This window comes from Diceros bicornis, chromosome 19 (assembly GCF_020826845.1).
Source record: "Diceros bicornis minor isolate mBicDic1 chromosome 19, mDicBic1.mat.cur, whole genome shotgun sequence".
NCBI lineage: Eukaryota > Metazoa > Chordata > Mammalia > Perissodactyla > Rhinocerotidae > Diceros > Diceros bicornis.
In genome coordinates, this window is record NC_080758.1 from 13164018 (window position 1) to 13181173 (window position 17156).

Below are 17156 nucleotides of genomic sequence, written 5' to 3' on the forward strand. Positions count from 1 at the left end.
GCCCAGTTTGCCCAGCAAGCTGTGAACCCTCCTCAGAAAGAAGCAGGACTCGGCTCAGGGCAGACACGCGGGTCACGGTTGCTGTCCCCTGGGCTGCCTTCTGCCCTAGCAGCTGCTGTGGGGACATTTCCTGTCTCCCCACCCTGGCCACAGGGCTGCTGGGCAGTGCCAGAGGCGGCCCCCCGTGGGACAGCTGGTGGGCAGCCGGATGCGGGTCTCCGGCTTCCGAGAGTGGGCACTCGACATCTGTTCCCCCGCTCAGCTGCCGGCAGCCTTCTCCCTGCCGCTGAGTTTTGGGACGTAGAGAATGGACCTGGGGGTGGACGAGACCCAGGACAATTTCTTCCCCACCTGGGGTCCCACTCCGCACAGCAGCCCCATTTCTTCTCCACGCCCCTCGGCCTGCGCCCGGCTCTCCGACGCCTCGGCACACACCGCTGCCTACGCGCACGGCAGGCTTTGCTCCGCCAAGCGCTGGGAAGCTAAAAATAGCTCTGCCCCCCTCTGGCCCTGTAATTGGAGGCGAGACAGCTGGTTTCGATAAGCAGCGAGCTCTGTGCGCTGGCCAGCTGCCACCGGCTCTCACTGAGCACAGACTGCGTGGCGGAAGCAGTCCATTCCCGGCTCCCACTTTCCCTGCTGACTTCGTGGGCTGAGCTCTGCTCTGAGCCCCAGCGCGCCCCGAGAGCTGGGACCCGGGGCCTGGCTCAGCCCCTAACCGGCTAGTCACGTGGGGTCTGCCTGCTTTCTCCCTGAGGCCTTCCTGTCCACCCTGGAACATTCCTTCTTGTCTGAAGGTTCTTTCCTTCATTTGATCAAAAAAGTGATTATTGAGCCCTGCTGTGCGTTAGACCCTCTTCTACAGGTGCTGGGGGTGGAGCCGTGAATAAGACAGACAGAAATCCTGTCAGCCTGGAGATGACGGTCTGTGCGGGGGAGATGGCCAATAAACACATAAATACAGCTGCAAACGGTACTTCAGTCAGTGCTAAGTGCTACAAAGGAAGTCAGACCGAGAGATGTGATGGATTGTGGGGGGATGGGGGCTACTTTTGATGAGGTGGTCAGGGACGGCTTTTCTGAGGAGGTGACATTTGAGCTGAGACCTGAAGGATGGAAAGGAAGGACTACCTGAAGAGCTGGGAAGGGTGTTTCCAGGTAGAAGGAACAGCAAGTGCAAAGGCCCTGAGGCAGGCAGGAGTCTGGCATTTTTTTTTAAGAAGGGAAAGATGGTGGGTGTGGCTAAAGCAAAGTAAATGAGAGAGAGAGGAGATGAGACGGGTGAGGATGGGGCAGTTCACGCAGGGCCTTGTCATTGTGGGGGCAGAATTTGGATTTTTTTCTGAGAGTAATGGGGAAGCCCAATGGAGGGTTTTAGGTAGGAGAAGGACATGATTTGATCACCATTAGCTCTCCTGACTCTCCACAGTCGTCTTTCTGGGCCCTTATTTCTTCCTGCTTGTTGGTTTCTTCATTGCTTCTGGTCAGCCAGCCAGCCAGCCAGCCAGCCATCATCCATTCCCCCACCCGTCTACCCAGTTCTCTCTCCACTTATCATCTACCCATCCACTCATGCTCCCTACACCCTCCTACCTACCAGTTTTTCCAGCCACCTAGTCGTTTGTCTGATTGTGAAGTTATCCATTCATCCACTCACTTTCTGTTCATTTACCTACCCACTCATGTGTCTGTCGGTCCATCCACCCGTCCTCCCTCTCTCCCATCCATCCGTCTGTGCATCATCTATCCATCCATCCACCTGCCCACCCACCCAGTGAGCCTGAGGCAGGGCCTGGTCACACCCGGTCACACCCGCTTTCTGCCATCGGTCATGGGGGTCACGGGGAAGAGTGTGAGGCCTCAGCACAACCCCAGGGCTGTGGGGTCCTCAGGTTGGCTTCCCTGTGGGAAGTTCTGGCTGTCACTCCCGGGAGTGGGTGTGGCCAGGCCAGCTTAGTGCTGGTCCATGTGGTCCCAGGACTGGGAGGGTCCTCTCAATCGCATCTTATGTTCCTGGCAGTGAGTTTGTTGCCTGGCTCCTGGAAATTGGCGAAATCAGCAAGACGGAAGAAGGAGTCAACCTGGGCCAAGCCTTGCTGGAGAACGGTATTATCCACCATGGTGCGTGGGGGCCAGGCCTGGGTGGACTGGAGGGGGAGGAACGGTCAGCCCCCAGCAGGGCTGTGCTTCTGACTCCGAGGCTACTTCTGTACTTCCATGCAGCCGCCCCGGGCACAGTGTGGCCCCAGGCACGTGGACGTCCTTATAACCCTGCTCGCAGGGCTGGGAAACCCAGCAGTCACCCGGGGCACAGGCAAAGCAGGGACACCTCGAAAGTTAGGGGCAGGGGATCAGATTTTCTATCTGTCCTTTCACAAAAGGCAAGAACCATTTGTGTAAGTTTTAGTCACGCAAAAAATATTTATTGAATTGCTGTTAAGTGCCGAGCACTGTCCACACAGCAGTGAGCGGGACCTGTCCTCACGGGGCCCACGCTCTAGTTGGAGGGGAGGATAATAACAAGAGAAGTAGAGTCTGTGTATACAGGTGGCGCCAGTGCTGGGGAGGAGAGGAGGCGGGGAGTGGGGAAGGCCTCATGGAGAAGGTGGCGGTGGAACCAGACCTGAGGGAGGGAGGGCGGGAGCCCGGTGGCCATCGGGGTTCCAGGCAGTGGGAACAGCCAGTGCAAAGTCCCCAGGACAGGAGTATAAGTGGTTTGTTCAGGGAACAGCCAGGAGACCAGTGTGGCCACTGCGGAGTGGGCAGGGGGAGCATTAGGAGATGAGGTCAGAGGGCATGGGGCCAGCGGGGAGCATTTACGGATGAGGTCCAGGATTGTGTGGGGATCGTAGGGTTTGTGGCTTTTACTCTGAGGTGTGAAGCCACTGCTGAGTTCCGAGCAGAGGAGAGACCTGCTTAGTCTCAGACTTGAACAGGATCCCTCTGGCCGCTGTGTGGAGGGGGGACTGTTGTGCCGGGGGTGGCGGCGGGGTGCCCGGTGAGGGGGCAGCTGTGATATTCCAGGCGGGAAGTGAAGGTGGCTCGGACCAGGGTGGGAGTGGAGTGAATCTTAATGTTCTGAAGGAAGAGCCTGCAGGATGTGCTGATGGGTCCAGAGTAGGGCGAGAGAGAGGTGCGCTGAGGACGACTCGGGGCCGTTGTGCAGAGAGGGTGGTCTCAGACCCCAGTGCCCTCAGTCCCATGTGCTCCGTGGCCTAGCTCCATGGAGCTGTGGGGCCGGGTGGGTCCCAGTGCAGGCCGGCTCAGGGGCGTTTCTGGGCCTTGGGAGACCTGCAGGCCTCGGCAGGGCCACGCCCGCGGCGGGGGACCTGGTGAAATTGCACTGGGCACAGGGCCTGGCGGAGTGACGGGGGATGGTGGGTGTGGGTTGAGGGGCGTGGCCTCACTGGCCCCCGCGTCCCCCTGCGTCCCCCCAGTGTCTGACAAGCACCAGTTCAAGAACGAGCAGGTGATGTACCGCTTCCGCTATGATGACGGCACCTACAAGGCCCGGAGTGAGCTGGAGGACATCATGTCCAAGGTAGGGGCCCTGCCCTGACCTCAAGACCCCGACCCCACGACCCTGACCCCACAACCCTGACCCCGTGACCCTGACCCCACGACCCTGACCCCAGACCCTGACCCCACGTCACCGCAGAGCAGGCCTGTTCTCCTCCACTGGTCTTCCCTCTCCCCTTGCTTTGTCCTGGGAGCTGTCTCTCCCAGAAGCCTGGATTTGGGGGTCCCTGAGGATGTGGCCTGATTCCAGACTCCCTTTTTTTTCCTTTCAGGGCGTGAGGCTTTACTGCCGTCTTCACAGCCTCTACACCCCCGTGATCAAGTAAGTTATTCTCTCGAAGCTCCACTTTCACCTCTGCCTCTTCTCAGCTGTGTGGCCTTGGCCAGTAACTTGACCTCTCTGAGCCTCAGTCTCCTCCATGAAATGGGGCTAATAATTGCACCTACCCTCTAGGTTTGTCATCAAGGTTAAGTGAGCTAATTTGTGGGGAACGCTGGGGTGTGGGGGTGAAGGGTGTTGGTTCTGGAGCCACACAGGCTGCGTTTGAATCTCAGCCTGCCAGTTACCAGCTGTGTGACCTTGACCCCATGGGCAGACAGCTCCCGGTGCCTCAGCTTTTTCCTCTGTGGAGTGGGGCTGATAAGAGGATCCACCTCAGGGCCTTTGCACTTGCTGTTCCACACTCTGCCTGGCATGCTCTTCCCCTACATATCTGCATCTTTGCTCCCTCGCTTCCTTCAAATGTCTCCAAATCAGAGGGCCCTTCCCGACCACCTTTCTGAAGTACCACCACCCTGGTGCACACCGTCCTCCTCACTACACTTTGGTTTTCTTCTTGAAACTTGTCGGTAGTTGACATATCTATTTATTTGTTTAGCTCTGTACTGTCTCTCTTCCCCGCTGAATTGTAAACCCACCAAGGGCAGGAATTTGCTCACTGCTGTGTCCCGGGACCCTTGAACTGCACCCAGAGCAGTGCTGTCCCACAGAACTTTCTGCACTGATAGAAATGCTCTGTATCTATGCTGCCCACACAGTAGCCACTAGTCACCTGTGGCTTTCAGACCCTTGAGACTGAGGAATGTGATTTTAAATTTGATTTACTACTAATTGATTGAAAAATGGCCACATATTGGAGAGCACAGGCCTGGGGCAAAGTAGCACTTAGTAAATGTTTGTTGAGTGAATGTTGAAAGGTGATTAACCTCTTTTGCCTGTTTCTGCGTCTGTGAAATGGTCATAAGAATAGCTCTCACCTCCTAGGTTGTCATGAGGATTAAATGTGAATGGCGCCTGGCACGGAGTGAACGCTCCATAAATGCCAGCGGCCGGTTGTTCTCTTTACCGTGAAGCTGTGGGTGAAGGGACAGAGGGGGTGACCCGACTCTATCCTGCTGGGGGTTCTTCTGCCCCGCTGTCCTGACAGCTCTTATCACCTCTCAGAGGAGCCAGAGGAGCGAGAGGAAAGGCCTTTTCCTGGCGTTTGCTGGCCCCGTCGGAGGTCAGGCCCTGGGAACCACTTTCATCTCCAGACCCGCCTCCCCGTCCTCAGCTCCTCCCAGGCTCTTGTGCCAGCCCCAGCAGGCAGGCCCCTGGTCCCATCTCAGCCCTGGCAGGAAGGGCCCCCCCATCAGCCCCCAGAGAAGGTGGTCGCAGGACGGCAGTGGGTCCCCATGTACCCCACACGTGGCCTTCCGCGCCCAGTTCCTAAAAGCCTGAGCTTTTAGGAACCAGCCTCCACGTGGGCTGACCTCATAACTCACTTTTGTCGGCCTCAAAGGCTGAGAAACTGTTGCAGTTTGGCTGCGAGGTCCCACTGAGGAATTGAGGTGCATTTACCTCAGGAAGGAACCCGGCCTGTCGCAGGCCCTGTCCTCTGCTCAGTCCGGATTCCCCACAGAGCCCGCGGAGCCGTGTTTCCACGTCGGGATAGTTTTGTTACCTTTGAACACGTGATGTTGACAACAGAACAAAAGAAAAAAGAAAGAATTGGGAGTTTTTCTCACGACAGAGTAAATCGGGTTTCCGTTGCCTCAGTGTTGTTGACATTTTGGGCTGGATGATTCTTTGTTTGGGGGCTCCTCTGGGTGTTTTAGGATGTTGAGCAGCGTCCCTGGTCTCTGCCTGCTAGACGCCAGGCGTACCCCCCTCCCCTCCCCAGGTCATGACAGCCAAAAATGTCTCCAGACAGAGCCAGGGGTTCCTTGGGGGGCAGAGTCACCCCTGCTTGAGAACTGCTAGGCTGGAGAGCCTTAGAGCCGTCTCCTCCTGCCCCCTCGCTCTGGGGTTGAGAGTGGGGTCCTGCTGGGGCAGACCGGCCCGTGGTCACACTGCCAGCGAGGTGTGGAATCTGGGCCGGGACTCCTTGCCCAGTGCTCCCCCCACGCCCGTGCCTAGAGAGCCTGCAAGCCCTTGGATCCTGAGCACTTGGGGCGCGGGAGTTGGGATGCTCCCGCCTCCTTTCTCTCGATCCGCTCAGGGTGCGCCTCCCCCTCCGCAGAGACCGCGATTACCACCTGAAGACCTACAAGTCGGTGCTGCCCGGGAGCAAGCTGGTGGACTGGCTGCTGGCGCAGGTGAGAGCCCCCGACCCAGCGTGACAGCCGTCTCCCTCTGCCCGGGACTGGGGGCTAACTGGGACGAGGGCCTTTGAGGTTTTTGTTTTTTTTTAAAATTTTATTATTATTTGTAATTGTGGTAGAATACACACGGCTTAACATTTACCATCTTAACCATTTTTAACTGTGCTGTTCAGTGGCATTAAGTCCATTCACACTTGTGTAACCGTCACCACCATCCATCTTGCAAAACTGAAACTCTGTCCCCATTAAACAGTAACTCCCCATTCCTCTGTCCCCAGCCCCTGGGCGCCACCCTTCCACTTTCCCTCTGTGAATCTGACTCCTCTAGGTTTCCCATGTAAGTGGGATGATACAGCGTTTGTCCTTCTGTGTTTGGCTTATTGCACTCAGCGTAATGTCCTCAAGCTTCATCCACGTTGTAGCGTGTGTCAGGATTTCCTTCCTTTTTAAGGCTGCATAGTATTCCATTGTATGGATGTAGCACAGGTGATTTCTCCATTCATCGGTCAGTGGACGCTTAGGCTGCTGCCACCTTGAGGCTTTCAGTTTTAAAAGGGGGACCGTCCTGGGCAAACCGGGGCAAGTCGGTCTCATTCTGGCGCCAAACTGGAGGCTTGCTGTGGAGCTCGCCAAGTTATTTCTTTCTTATAAGTTCCCAGTGGGCAGAGCCTGGGCAGAGGCTGCTCTCGTCCACGGGGCACTTACTCGGGGCCAGGCCCTGGCTGGGTTTTGTGCGTTATCTTGTTGAATCCTCTGGCCCATCTACAGACGGGGGAACTGGTGCCCAGCGAGGCCGGGGGCCTGGTCCAAGGGGACACAGACTCGCAGTGGTACATTTGGGACTCGGGTGGGCCCGTCTTACCCACTTGTGTCTTGGGTCTCCGGGCTTTCCAGGGAGCCCGTGAGAAAGCTCATCTGTAGTCTGTAAAAAGAACGTGTTGGCTCCAAAGATGAGGAGACAACCGCAAAATCAAAGTGGATAAGTGTTTAAACATTTGCAGAGCACAGCTTTATGTCAGCCTCGTTAATTGTTAAATTTAACATTCATGAAAACTTAGTTCCATTCGAAAACAATTTACTGGCTGGATTTTCTCACGCTGTACGAGTTTCCAGTGATTGCTTAGAAATCCTAGCCAATGTGTAAAGTCAATGTTTCTTGACTCCAAATAACATCAAAAGCAAGTTTAGAAAAATCCTCGAAAAAAATTTTTCAAGACAAAAAAGCATATTTAATGTGGGATGTGGATGCATTTTAGTATGTTTGCTATGATGTGGGGCCCTAAGGCCTGGGAGGTCTTGAAACAACCCTGGAATTGAATTCAGATTTGCGTGTCTGGGAAGCACAGAGCATCTGACCACTGTACTACACCACCCTCTCCTGAGGATCCCGGGAAGCCAGCCCAGAGCGTGTGCTTTATTTATAGCCAGGCCGGCCTGGGTTCCAATCCCAGCTCTGCTACTTCTAGCTGAGTGGTCCTGGACAGGCTGCTTCATCTCTCTGTGCCTCAGTTTCCACGCCTGTAACATGAAGCTAAAAACTATACTTTCTCCTTTAGATTGTTTTGAGGATTCAGTGAGTTAATCACGTAAAGTGCTTCGAATGGCGCTGGCACAGAGTAATTGCTCCGTAAATGTAGCTATCGTCATAATTCCTCATCTCCTTCACAGAGGATTCAAAGTCACTCAGAATCCATGGAGCATGGAAGGCTGAAACATTGCAGAGGGATTTCGGGGTACAGGAGCAGTAAGACCAGGAAACAAACACTTGGGGGGTGCTCTGCCGAGTCCGCCTTCTGAGGGTGCTGCGGCGGGTGAGGGCAGCACGTGGGCACTGTCCTGTGGTCTGGGCGCTTCGGGCGGAGCCCGGACGTGCCTGGGTTCGGGGCGTCTGGCACGGCCGCTCTTCGCCACCTCGGACCTTTCCGTGGCCTCGTGTTTCCCAAGCTCCCTGTTGTCCACAGCTACCTGTTGGCTTTGAAGCGTAGTGTGGACTTTGCCCTGAACGGTGGATCCCAGGCGTGAGCTGGGAGTGGGGTGGGTCCGTGGATCTGAGAGCTGTTTGGAGACGGAACGTCGGGACACACAGGATGCGGTGGGGTTGGGGGAGGGGGATCAAGGACGAGGCCCGGGGTTTCGGCGCAGTGGTGGCTGGAAGTGCTGTTCACGGCGGCGGGAAGGTGGGAGGAAACGCTGGTGCGAGTGGGGCAATCGAGGGTTCTCCTTGGGAGCGGGAGGCGCCGCCTGCGCCTGCCGGGTGCCCACTGGGCCTCCCGCTGGGCGGGCGGGGGAGGGCCGGGCTTTGCACGTCTGCTGCTCCGACGCGTCCCCACTGCAGGTACTCTGTTCCTCGTCAGCTTTTGGGCGGTGTTTAAAATGAGACGTTAGGAGAGAGTGGAGAGTTAGCTTGTCCCTCGTTTCCCTGCACACCTCCTGTGCACCAGGCACTGTTGTAGTCTCTGGGGACACACAGTGAGCAAGACAAGAGTTCCTGCCCTCATGGGTCCTACCTTCTGGTGAGGGGTGGGAGCGACATTTAATAAAGAAGAAAGATCAGTAGAATATATAGCATGTTAGCTGGTGCTAGGGGCCAGCCTGGTGTTGGGGACAGCGTGGGAGCAGCGGGGGGAAGTCACCCTTCAGATGGGGCAGTAGTTTCCACAGGGGGTCGGAGAAGGCCGGATTGAGCCGGGGCATTTGCACGGAGACCTGAGGAGGGGCTGGGGAGCAGCTGGGGGGACGTCTGGGGATGGAGCCCTCCCTGAGGGACAGCAACTCGGGGGCCCTGAGTGGGGTGAGCTGGGTGGGTCTGGGAGCAGCGAGGAGGCCGATGTGGCCGGAGTGGAGTGAGGGCGCGGGAGGGCACAGGGAAGCCGGCCGTGGCCAGTCCCGGGGCCCCGTAGGCCGCTGGGAGATCTGCTGAGATCCGCTGGCTGGCCACGCGGGCTGTAGGGACGAGGCTGGCCCTAGGGAGACCCGGGGCGGGGGCAGCTTCAGAACTTCAGGCAGGGGAGCTCGGCGGCCGCAGGGAAGGCGGGGGAAGTGGTCACATTCTGGAGTTTTTGAAGGTGGACCTAACGGAGCTTGCCCATGGGTGGATGGTGTGTGGGAGGTGAGAGTCAGAGAGGAGTCTAGAATGACTCGAGGGTTTGGCTGGAGCCCTGGAGGACGCAGCTGCCGTGGGCTGAGCCGGGGCAGCAGGACGGCGCCCTGGAGCGCTCCGTCGAGGGGGAGGAGCCGGCTAGAGCAGCCGCGGTGATGGTTTCTCTGGTGAGTGGTGTCGGGCATGGGGACATGGTGGGGCCCTCCTCCAGGCCAGTGCCGTCAGAGCAGCCGTGGTCCTGGCTGAAGGCCCCTAGAGGAGCCTGAGTCACTGTCAGGTGGTCCCGAGGACCCTTCCCCACCCCAGCGTCCTGTTTCACGTGGAGGCAGGGGGAGGATGGTGCGCGAAGGTGGCAGCTGCCCGTGAAACGTGTCCACTGCAGCGGACCTCCTGTGGCCTGGCCTGGTCTGGAGACACGGGGGCGCTGATTGGAGCTGACGCGGGAGGAAGGCTTCCCTGAGATTGACCGAGAGACAGCTGCCATGCGGCTCCGGGTCAGGGAAGTGGGAGGAGGGTGTGTGGGCCTGAGTGGTCTCTCGGTGGGGGAGGGCTGGTAAGGAGGACGTGACCTTGATTTCAAGAGTCGTCCCTACCTGGTACCTTAGCAGGAGAGTCAAGAAGAAGACATAACTGTGTAGTTTAGGAGGGTTATTTCACTGTGAGTGCATCTTTATTTCTAGCTTCTAGGTCATTCTGCTCCTTGAAACAAAATGTTGCTTGAAACTTATTGGATCATCTAGAAATGCTTTTGGCTGCACATAGCGGGAAACCTGACTTGTATAGTAAAGATCTTTTTCTTTCACATAATAGGAAACCTAAATTATACAGTGAAGACATTTTCCTCACATAACTAGCTGTCTGGAATTCATGATCCTAGAGCTCAACAATGCCATTTACACCAGGCTCTTTTCATTTTTCTGTTCTGTCATCTTCTTGCCAGTTGCCTCACAGTCATAAGATGGCTGCCAAAGCTCCAGGCATCACATCTATGTAGACCTGTGGCCAAAGGAGCAGGGGCAGTTGGAAAGAGCTTTCTTACTCTGTTTATTAGGGGAGGAAATTTCCCCCAGTCCATTCCCCTCCCCTGTGGTTTTCCCTTTAGGTCTTATTGGCCAGATGGGTCCCACACATACCTCTAAACCATTCCCCGGGGAAGAGAACAAGGATTGCTGAGAGTGGCTTAGAATTCTTTGGAATTCATCCCTTGAGGCTGAGAGAGGGGCTCCCTACCCACTACCTGGATGAATCAGAGAGAATAAGAGAATAAGGCGGGTGTTAGGCCTTTGATGGACAAGCTGTGTCAGTTCTGACCTTCTCTGTGTGTTATCTCAGTCCTCGGAACAACCTGAGGAAAACACAGCCATTATCCCCATTTTCCTGATGAGGAAACTGAGGCTTGGGCTGTGTAACTTGCCCTGGGGCACACAGTCATGGGGTCCTCCTGTAAGATCGTGTGGGGGCTGTCACGATGCCTTGGTGGTCAATAATAATGATGCTAGTCATAACAGTATCATAACAGTGTTAGTGGTAGCCGACTGTGGGGTCTGAGCAGGCAGCACCCCTCAGGGATGTCCTTGGAAAATCAAGGACAAATCTGGCAATAAAAAGATACAAACGAGGACGCGAAGCTCAGAGGGGCTGAGGACGTGCCCGCGGTCACCCTGGGGCCAGGCAGGGTTTGGACCCGGGAGTCCGGCCCCAGAGGTTGCCGTCTTCCCCTCTTTCTCTCTGGTTTTGGTCTGCGCCCCCGGACTCCAGGGCGCCCCGGCTGCGGCATCAGATGGAGGCGGGGTCGGTGGGCCAGGCCGGGACCAAGCAGGGGCAGGCCGGGAGCGGGCTCGACAGAATCGTGCTCCGAGTGCCGGCCCCGCTGACCCCAGGCTCAGGCAGAGGGCGGGTGCTGCCGGCGGCAGGGTTTTCAGCCCAGGGCCGGAGGCCGGGGGCCGGGGTGGGAGCAGGCAGAGGACCAGGCTGGCAGTTCGAGGCACTGGCAGAGGGAACAAAGGACAGACAAGGACAAGCCCAGAGCCCGGGTCACAACCCTGGGCAACTAACCTCTCCTCTCAGAGCCTCAGTTTCCCTCTCTGTAGCATGGTGGTGGGCTCCCTCTCTGAGAGGATTCTGTTCTCATGGTCTAACCTTGGGCAAGTGCCAGGCCTGTCCGTGCCTCAGTGTCCTCGTCTGTCAGCCAGGGTTAATGAGTGGTCCGATCATCAAGACCGAGAGATGGTGTGGCGTGGGCACATGGCAGGTCAGAGAGAGGCATTCTGGGCCTTGTCCTGGGGTTCAGAACTCACGGGCAGAGGGGCCTCCTGAGGCCCTGTCAGCGCCCCCCACCGTGTTCCGTCCCCCGACCCTGCTCTGCTTCTGCCCCCCTTCCTTGGCGGTCCTCCCTAACGAGAGGTGACCGAGCAGGACAGCTGACATTTACCAGATGCTCCACGTGCTAGGCGCGGGGCCGGCGTCCGGCACAGAGTGTCTCATTTCGTCCTCACGAGACCTCTGCGAGGGTGGGGACATGATCGTTTCCCCTCAGTTTAGACACACAGAGGCAGATAGAGGCGAGTTCAGGATCAGTTTCCAAATTGGGTTTTCCGCTCATTCATTCATTCTTTAAGCAGATATTTTTTGTGCCCTGCTAAGTGCTAGATACTGTGCTTCAGGGCGGGGAGACGGGGTAACGTGACAGGCGCCACCGTCACCCGAGTGGAGCTGACCTTCTAATAGGAGAGACCTTAAGCCAAACCGGTAAAGGGATGAGTTATTTCAGATCCTGACAAGTGCAGCACAGATATTACACAAGGTGACGGAGAGTGTAACTGGATGCGTATTTGTTGAGAAGGGTTGGGGAGTTGCTTTAGGGCAGTTTGGGAAAGGTCGCTCTGAGGAGGTGACGTGGGTACTAAGACTTGAAAAGCGAGGGCAGGGCGTTCCAGGGGGAGGAGGGAGCAAGTGCAAAGGCCCTGAGGTGGGGTCACGAGTAGGGTGTGGAGGGAGCGGTGAGGAGGCTGGTGTGGCTGGAGCCCCTTGCCATGGGGGAGATGAGGCAGTGAGATTCACAGGGCTGTGTGTGCCCGGGCCCTCCTCCAGGAGGAGAGAAAGTGGTGAGTTGGTGACTTGCGGTTTCCCGGTGACTGGCGGAGGTGGGGTGGGGCTTACTTTTCAGGTGGCCGATGCGTCCAGGGTCAGCGTATTCACTGTTACCCTGAGGATCCCCCTGCCCTTCTAACTCAGGAGCCTCCCTGTGGGTCACCCCAGGGCCCTTGGGGAAAAGGGGCAGGACTGGGCTGGGAGCCCAGATTGTGAGTGGGCTCCGAAAGCCAGGTGGGCACCCCGGGCTGCAGAGCTGGGCCTGCCTGTGCCCTGGGCCCGGCCGTCCCTCCCTGGCGGCCCCTCTCAGCTGGGGGGCGGCTGCCCCGGATGTGGCCTCCCTCCCCGCTGCCTCCCTGGCAGGGCTCTGCGCTCTCTGGCCCCACAGCCGCTGGCCTGGGGCCCCGAGGGAGAGATCTGTCGTCCCCCAGTCAGGCCCGGGCAGCCAGGGAGCGAAACGCCGCGGCCGGCGGCTCCCCAGGCCCCACTCTGCTCCGGGGCTGGGCCGGGCCCGGGCCTGCAGCCTCTGGCGTTCCGTTCCCCTTCAGCTGGGCACTTCTCTCCCGGGCCCCTCGGCTGCTGGAGAGTGCGACTGGGGAGACTCGGGAGGGGACAGTTGAGGGCTCTGGCCTGGCTGTGTCCGGCGGTGCCTCTTGGAACAACTTTCCCCTTTGGGAGTTGTTTCAATGAGAGGCTGTCCTGCCGGTGCCGTGTGCACGGGGGTGAAGCTCGCTGACCCGGCCTCAGGCTCCCGTAGGATCCGGCCCTGCTGACAACGCCGGTGTTGAGTCACCCGATGTTGACTGAGCGCCTGCCCTGTGCCAGTCCCTGTTCTGGCGCGAGGACGGCGGGGGGCTCAGCGGATCACACTCCCGGCCCACGGAGCCGAGCGTGCTCACCCTCTCCCTGCCGGCCGTGCTGCCTCGGGTGCCTCCTGTGCCGCCGGCTTCCTCCCGCTGCTGGACCTTTGTCCGTGCTGTTTCCTCTGCCTGTCACCTCGCTGCCCCAGTGCGCTCACACACACACGCGCACACATGCACACACACAGCTCACACCCTTTGCTTCGATGTACTGAGATTATTTGGGTTGCAAGAAACAGAAACAGGTTCTGGCTAACTTGAGGAACGAGAATAAAAAAGACAATGGCTTATTGGAAGGCCGTGGAGCCCCCATAGAGTTGGGGAGACCAGGAGCCAGGCCTCAGCAAGACCTGGACCCGGAAACCGCCAGCTTCTGAGGAACAGGGGCTGAGGGGCGCCGTCTTCGGGGCACTGCTCTCAGGCAGAATCAGTACCTGGTGTCCCCTGTCCTTGGTTCCTTCTCTCAAGAGTCGTGTTCCTGGACAGGGGCATCACATTGGCCTCTGGATCCACGGCTGTGGATCGTGCGTCCTCCACCTGGCCTGGGGTGGGGGGTGGCCGGGGGGCAGACCTTGAGGCACGACCTTTCACGTGGGAGACTTGGCCCCCCGAGGCGGGCCCAGCAGGGGCCCAGCACACTGGCCACACCTGGTCCTTCTTTGGTTTCCGGTTGGATGTCACCTCCTCAGGGAAGCCCTGAGAAGAGCCAGATTTAAATTCTCCCAGAGAGGAGTGTTTTCAGTTGCAAGGACAAAAAACCCAGCTAAACAGTGGCCTAAGCAGATAATCGTGCCACGTGCCAGTCATGACGCAGATCAAGAGTCTTGTGTCCTTCCCTCCACCGTCCTCAGCAGTGGCTGCCACACTGGTCAGGAGATGGCCCCACAGCCCTGTGCATCACTTCCTCACGTGACTTTTCCCAGGCGGGGAGGGGTGGTGCTGCTGCTCCCTTTTATCAGGGAGGATGGTATTTTCCAGAATCCCTAGTTGTCTTCCCCAGGTGTCTCACTGGCTCACTTCCCCTAACTCACTCACTCAGTTAGGAATTGAACTTGACTTCTAGTATCAGAGATCCAACTACAGAAGCTGCAACAAGTTAGGGGTTTATTTTTCTTTAGTATGGGAGAGGCCCAGAGGTTGGTGGTTCAGAGCTGCTAGGGCAGCCTCATGATGTCTTTAGGGATCACACTCTCTCTTTCTTTCTGCTCTGCCATCCTTAGTGTTTCTGTCAGCAAGGTCACATTGTAGTCTAGGATAACTGCAGGAGCTCCAGCCATCACATCTTTGTCCCAGGCAGGAGGAAGGTAAAGGAAGGGCCAGGGACAAAGAGGGTTTTGCCAGAGCTCCCTACCAGTGATTTCTGCTTGTATCTCGTTGGCCGTCTCTAGCTGCAAAGGAGATTGGGATTTGTGGTTGTCTAGACAGATGCCTTGCCATCTACACCAGCGAGAGTTTCAGTACTGGGGTAGATTGGGAAAGGATTGTTGCCAGGCAAGCAACAGCGTCTGCCACATAAAATCTCCATTTCTCCTTTGTATTTATCACATGATACATAATATGTTTATCACAAATACAATTAAATAATTTTCTTGTTTAGAGCTTATTAATAACAATCACAAACATGTTTGTGGGGGACCACAGTAAACAAACAGACACAAATCCCCGCCTTCCATTCTAGGGGAGTGGTGGGCTTGTCACCAGCCCCGCTCAGCCCCCCGGTGCCACCTAATGCCCTCCTCTTCTTGTTCTATTCCAGGGCGACTGCCAGACGCGGGAGGAGGCAGTGGCGCTTGGCGTGGGCCTGTGTAACAACGGCTTCATGCATCACGGTAACTGCCCCTTCCCCCTTGCCAGGGGTCTGTCCTGGCGCAGAAGAGCTGGCAGAGACCCTGGTGGTTAGTGCATTCTATGGGAAGGGGAAACTGAGGCCCAGAGAGAGGTACCCAGAGGTAGCCTGGAGGCCGCCCAACATGCCTGTAGGTGAGCCCCAGCCTAGAGGCCAGGTCGTGGGGGTTGGGGCGGCTCCTGAATCCCATCCTTCCCCCTTCCTCGTTCTGCACTGCTTGAGAGGTCATTTCAGGGGTCCAGTGGGGACCAGGATGGCAGGTAAAGCTTGGCTGGGAAAATGGACTGGATTTGAGGTCAGATCCTTGGGCTTCCCGTGCCCTTCCTCCTGGATGGGACGTGGCCTCCCAGGGTGGGCATCGGGGCTGGATGGTGCAGGCCTTGCCTGCGGGCTTCTGTAGGGAGGAGACAGGACGGGGGGGTTGGGAGCTAGAGAGGAAGGAATCAGGCGGGCCCTTCCCGGGACATCTGTGCCCCCTTTCTTGGCTTCACCCCTCAGGTAAGTTCCCCCTCTTCCCCTGGGAGAAGCACGTGGGAAGCTGGGGAGAGGGAGGGGGAAAATGGTTCCACTGACATCATTTAAATTAAAACAGAAGCTAATGCCCTGAGTGCCTGGCCTCCTTCTAAGCACTCTCCATGTATTAATTAGTTTAATCCTTGTAACCATCCTTTGATGTTGGGATTAATATCCTCCCCATTTATTATTAGTCAGGAAATAGAAGCCAGGCAGTGAAGAACCTTGCTCAAGGTCACGTGGCGAGTGGGAGCCGGGATTTGAACCCGGGAGGTTGGCGGCACAGGCCACACGCTCAGCCCCTAGTGCCGGCCCGTCCCCTCGCTGGCCCCGGGAGCCCTGAGTCTCCTACCCTTTCAGCAGGACAGGCGGACTTGAACCCCCGAGAGGGAGCCTTCCTCCTGTTTCTAGAGCACTCCTCAGGCCTTGGCACCTGCATTTCCCTGGCTTGGGTGCCCTTCCCTACCTGCCTCACTTACTCAGTGTTTCTGCTCTGTTGACGCCTCCCTGGGGGCCCCCCAACCACCCCGGCTGAAGTAGCTCCTCTCCTTCGTGGCTCTCCGCGCCCCGCTCAGATTCCCTCTCCTTCACGGAGCTGTTCCCCGTTAGGCTGATTCCACGCCTCCCTTCCGTCTCGTTCGTTCTGCTGTCATCTAGAGGGTGGCGTCTGCATGTGGGCCCTGCGCTGTGCCCCGGGGACAGAGAACAAGACAGATGAGAGGCCCACCCTCGGGAGCTCACAGCCGTGTGTGTGCGTGTGCGTGCGTGTGTGTGAGTCCAACAACAAGGAAATGAGTGCATTTCCCGGAAGATTACGGGCACGTGCAGAGGACTTCGGCTTTTGCTCTAGTGAGGTGGGTCCTGGGAGGGCTCTGAGCAGAGCGGGGCCATGTCTGACTTAGGTCTTACAGGCTCCCTCCGGCTGCCTCTGGAGCATGTCTGTGGGGGTCGGGGGGAGTAGGGAGGCCAGAAAGGAGGCGACCAAGATAGTGCAGGGGAGGGACGATGTTGCTTGGACCCAGGTGGTGGCAGCGGATGGGTGAGACTCTGAAGGTCTTTCGGCCATTCCTCCTCCCGGCTTCTCCCCTGTGCTCTAACTCAGAGGTTGGCATGCTCTCTGCAAAGGGCCAGACAGTAAATGTTCTTGGCTTTGCAGGCCACACGGTCTCTGTTGTATCATGAAAGCAGCTACAGGCAGTACGGAAACAAATGGGCGTGGCTGTGTGCTAATAAAACTTTATTTAGAAAAACAGGCCGTGGGCCATAGTTTCCCACTCCTAGTCCAGCTGCTGCATTTGTGTCCCTTCAGCAGGGTGAGAGAGGCACCAGGGTGATGGAGGGTCATCAGGTCCGTTCCCTGCCTTATAGCCAGCAGGCCTGGTGCCAGGCCTGACTCAGCTGATGCCCCATAAGCCCATGCCCCTCTCTGGTCCTCAGTTTCCCCGTCTTTCCACTGGAGGCCGTGCTGTCCCCTCCTCCTCTGAGCTCAGCATGCCCACAGCTCTGTGGGGTCAGGACGCACTCCCCAGCTGCTCGTTTCCCCAGCTGATACGGGCAGGTTGGGCCCAGCCAGGGCAGCCACCATCATCCCGGTCATTGGCCCCATCTCACCAAAGTCCCTCATTCCCAGAAGCCTCTGTCTCTC

General features: G+C 57.5%; 1 protein-coding gene across 3 annotated transcripts in view; it reads left to right on the plus strand.

Moving 5' to 3' along the window:
• Nucleotides 1-17156, plus strand: part of PREX1 (phosphatidylinositol-3,4,5-trisphosphate dependent Rac exchange factor 1) — a 193435-nt gene that overhangs the window by 136663 nt on the left and 39616 nt on the right. For all 3 annotated transcript variants that reach the window (XM_058562512.1, XM_058562513.1, XM_058562511.1), the window contains exons 11-15: nt 2021-2121; nt 3438-3541; nt 3792-3841; nt 6021-6096; nt 14909-14981. In XM_058562512.1, the coding sequence (XP_058418495.1) occupies nt 2021-2121; nt 3438-3541; nt 3792-3841; nt 6021-6096; nt 14909-14981 (404 nt within the window). The remainder of the gene's footprint in view (nt 1-2020; nt 2122-3437; nt 3542-3791; nt 3842-6020; nt 6097-14908; nt 14982-17156) is intronic.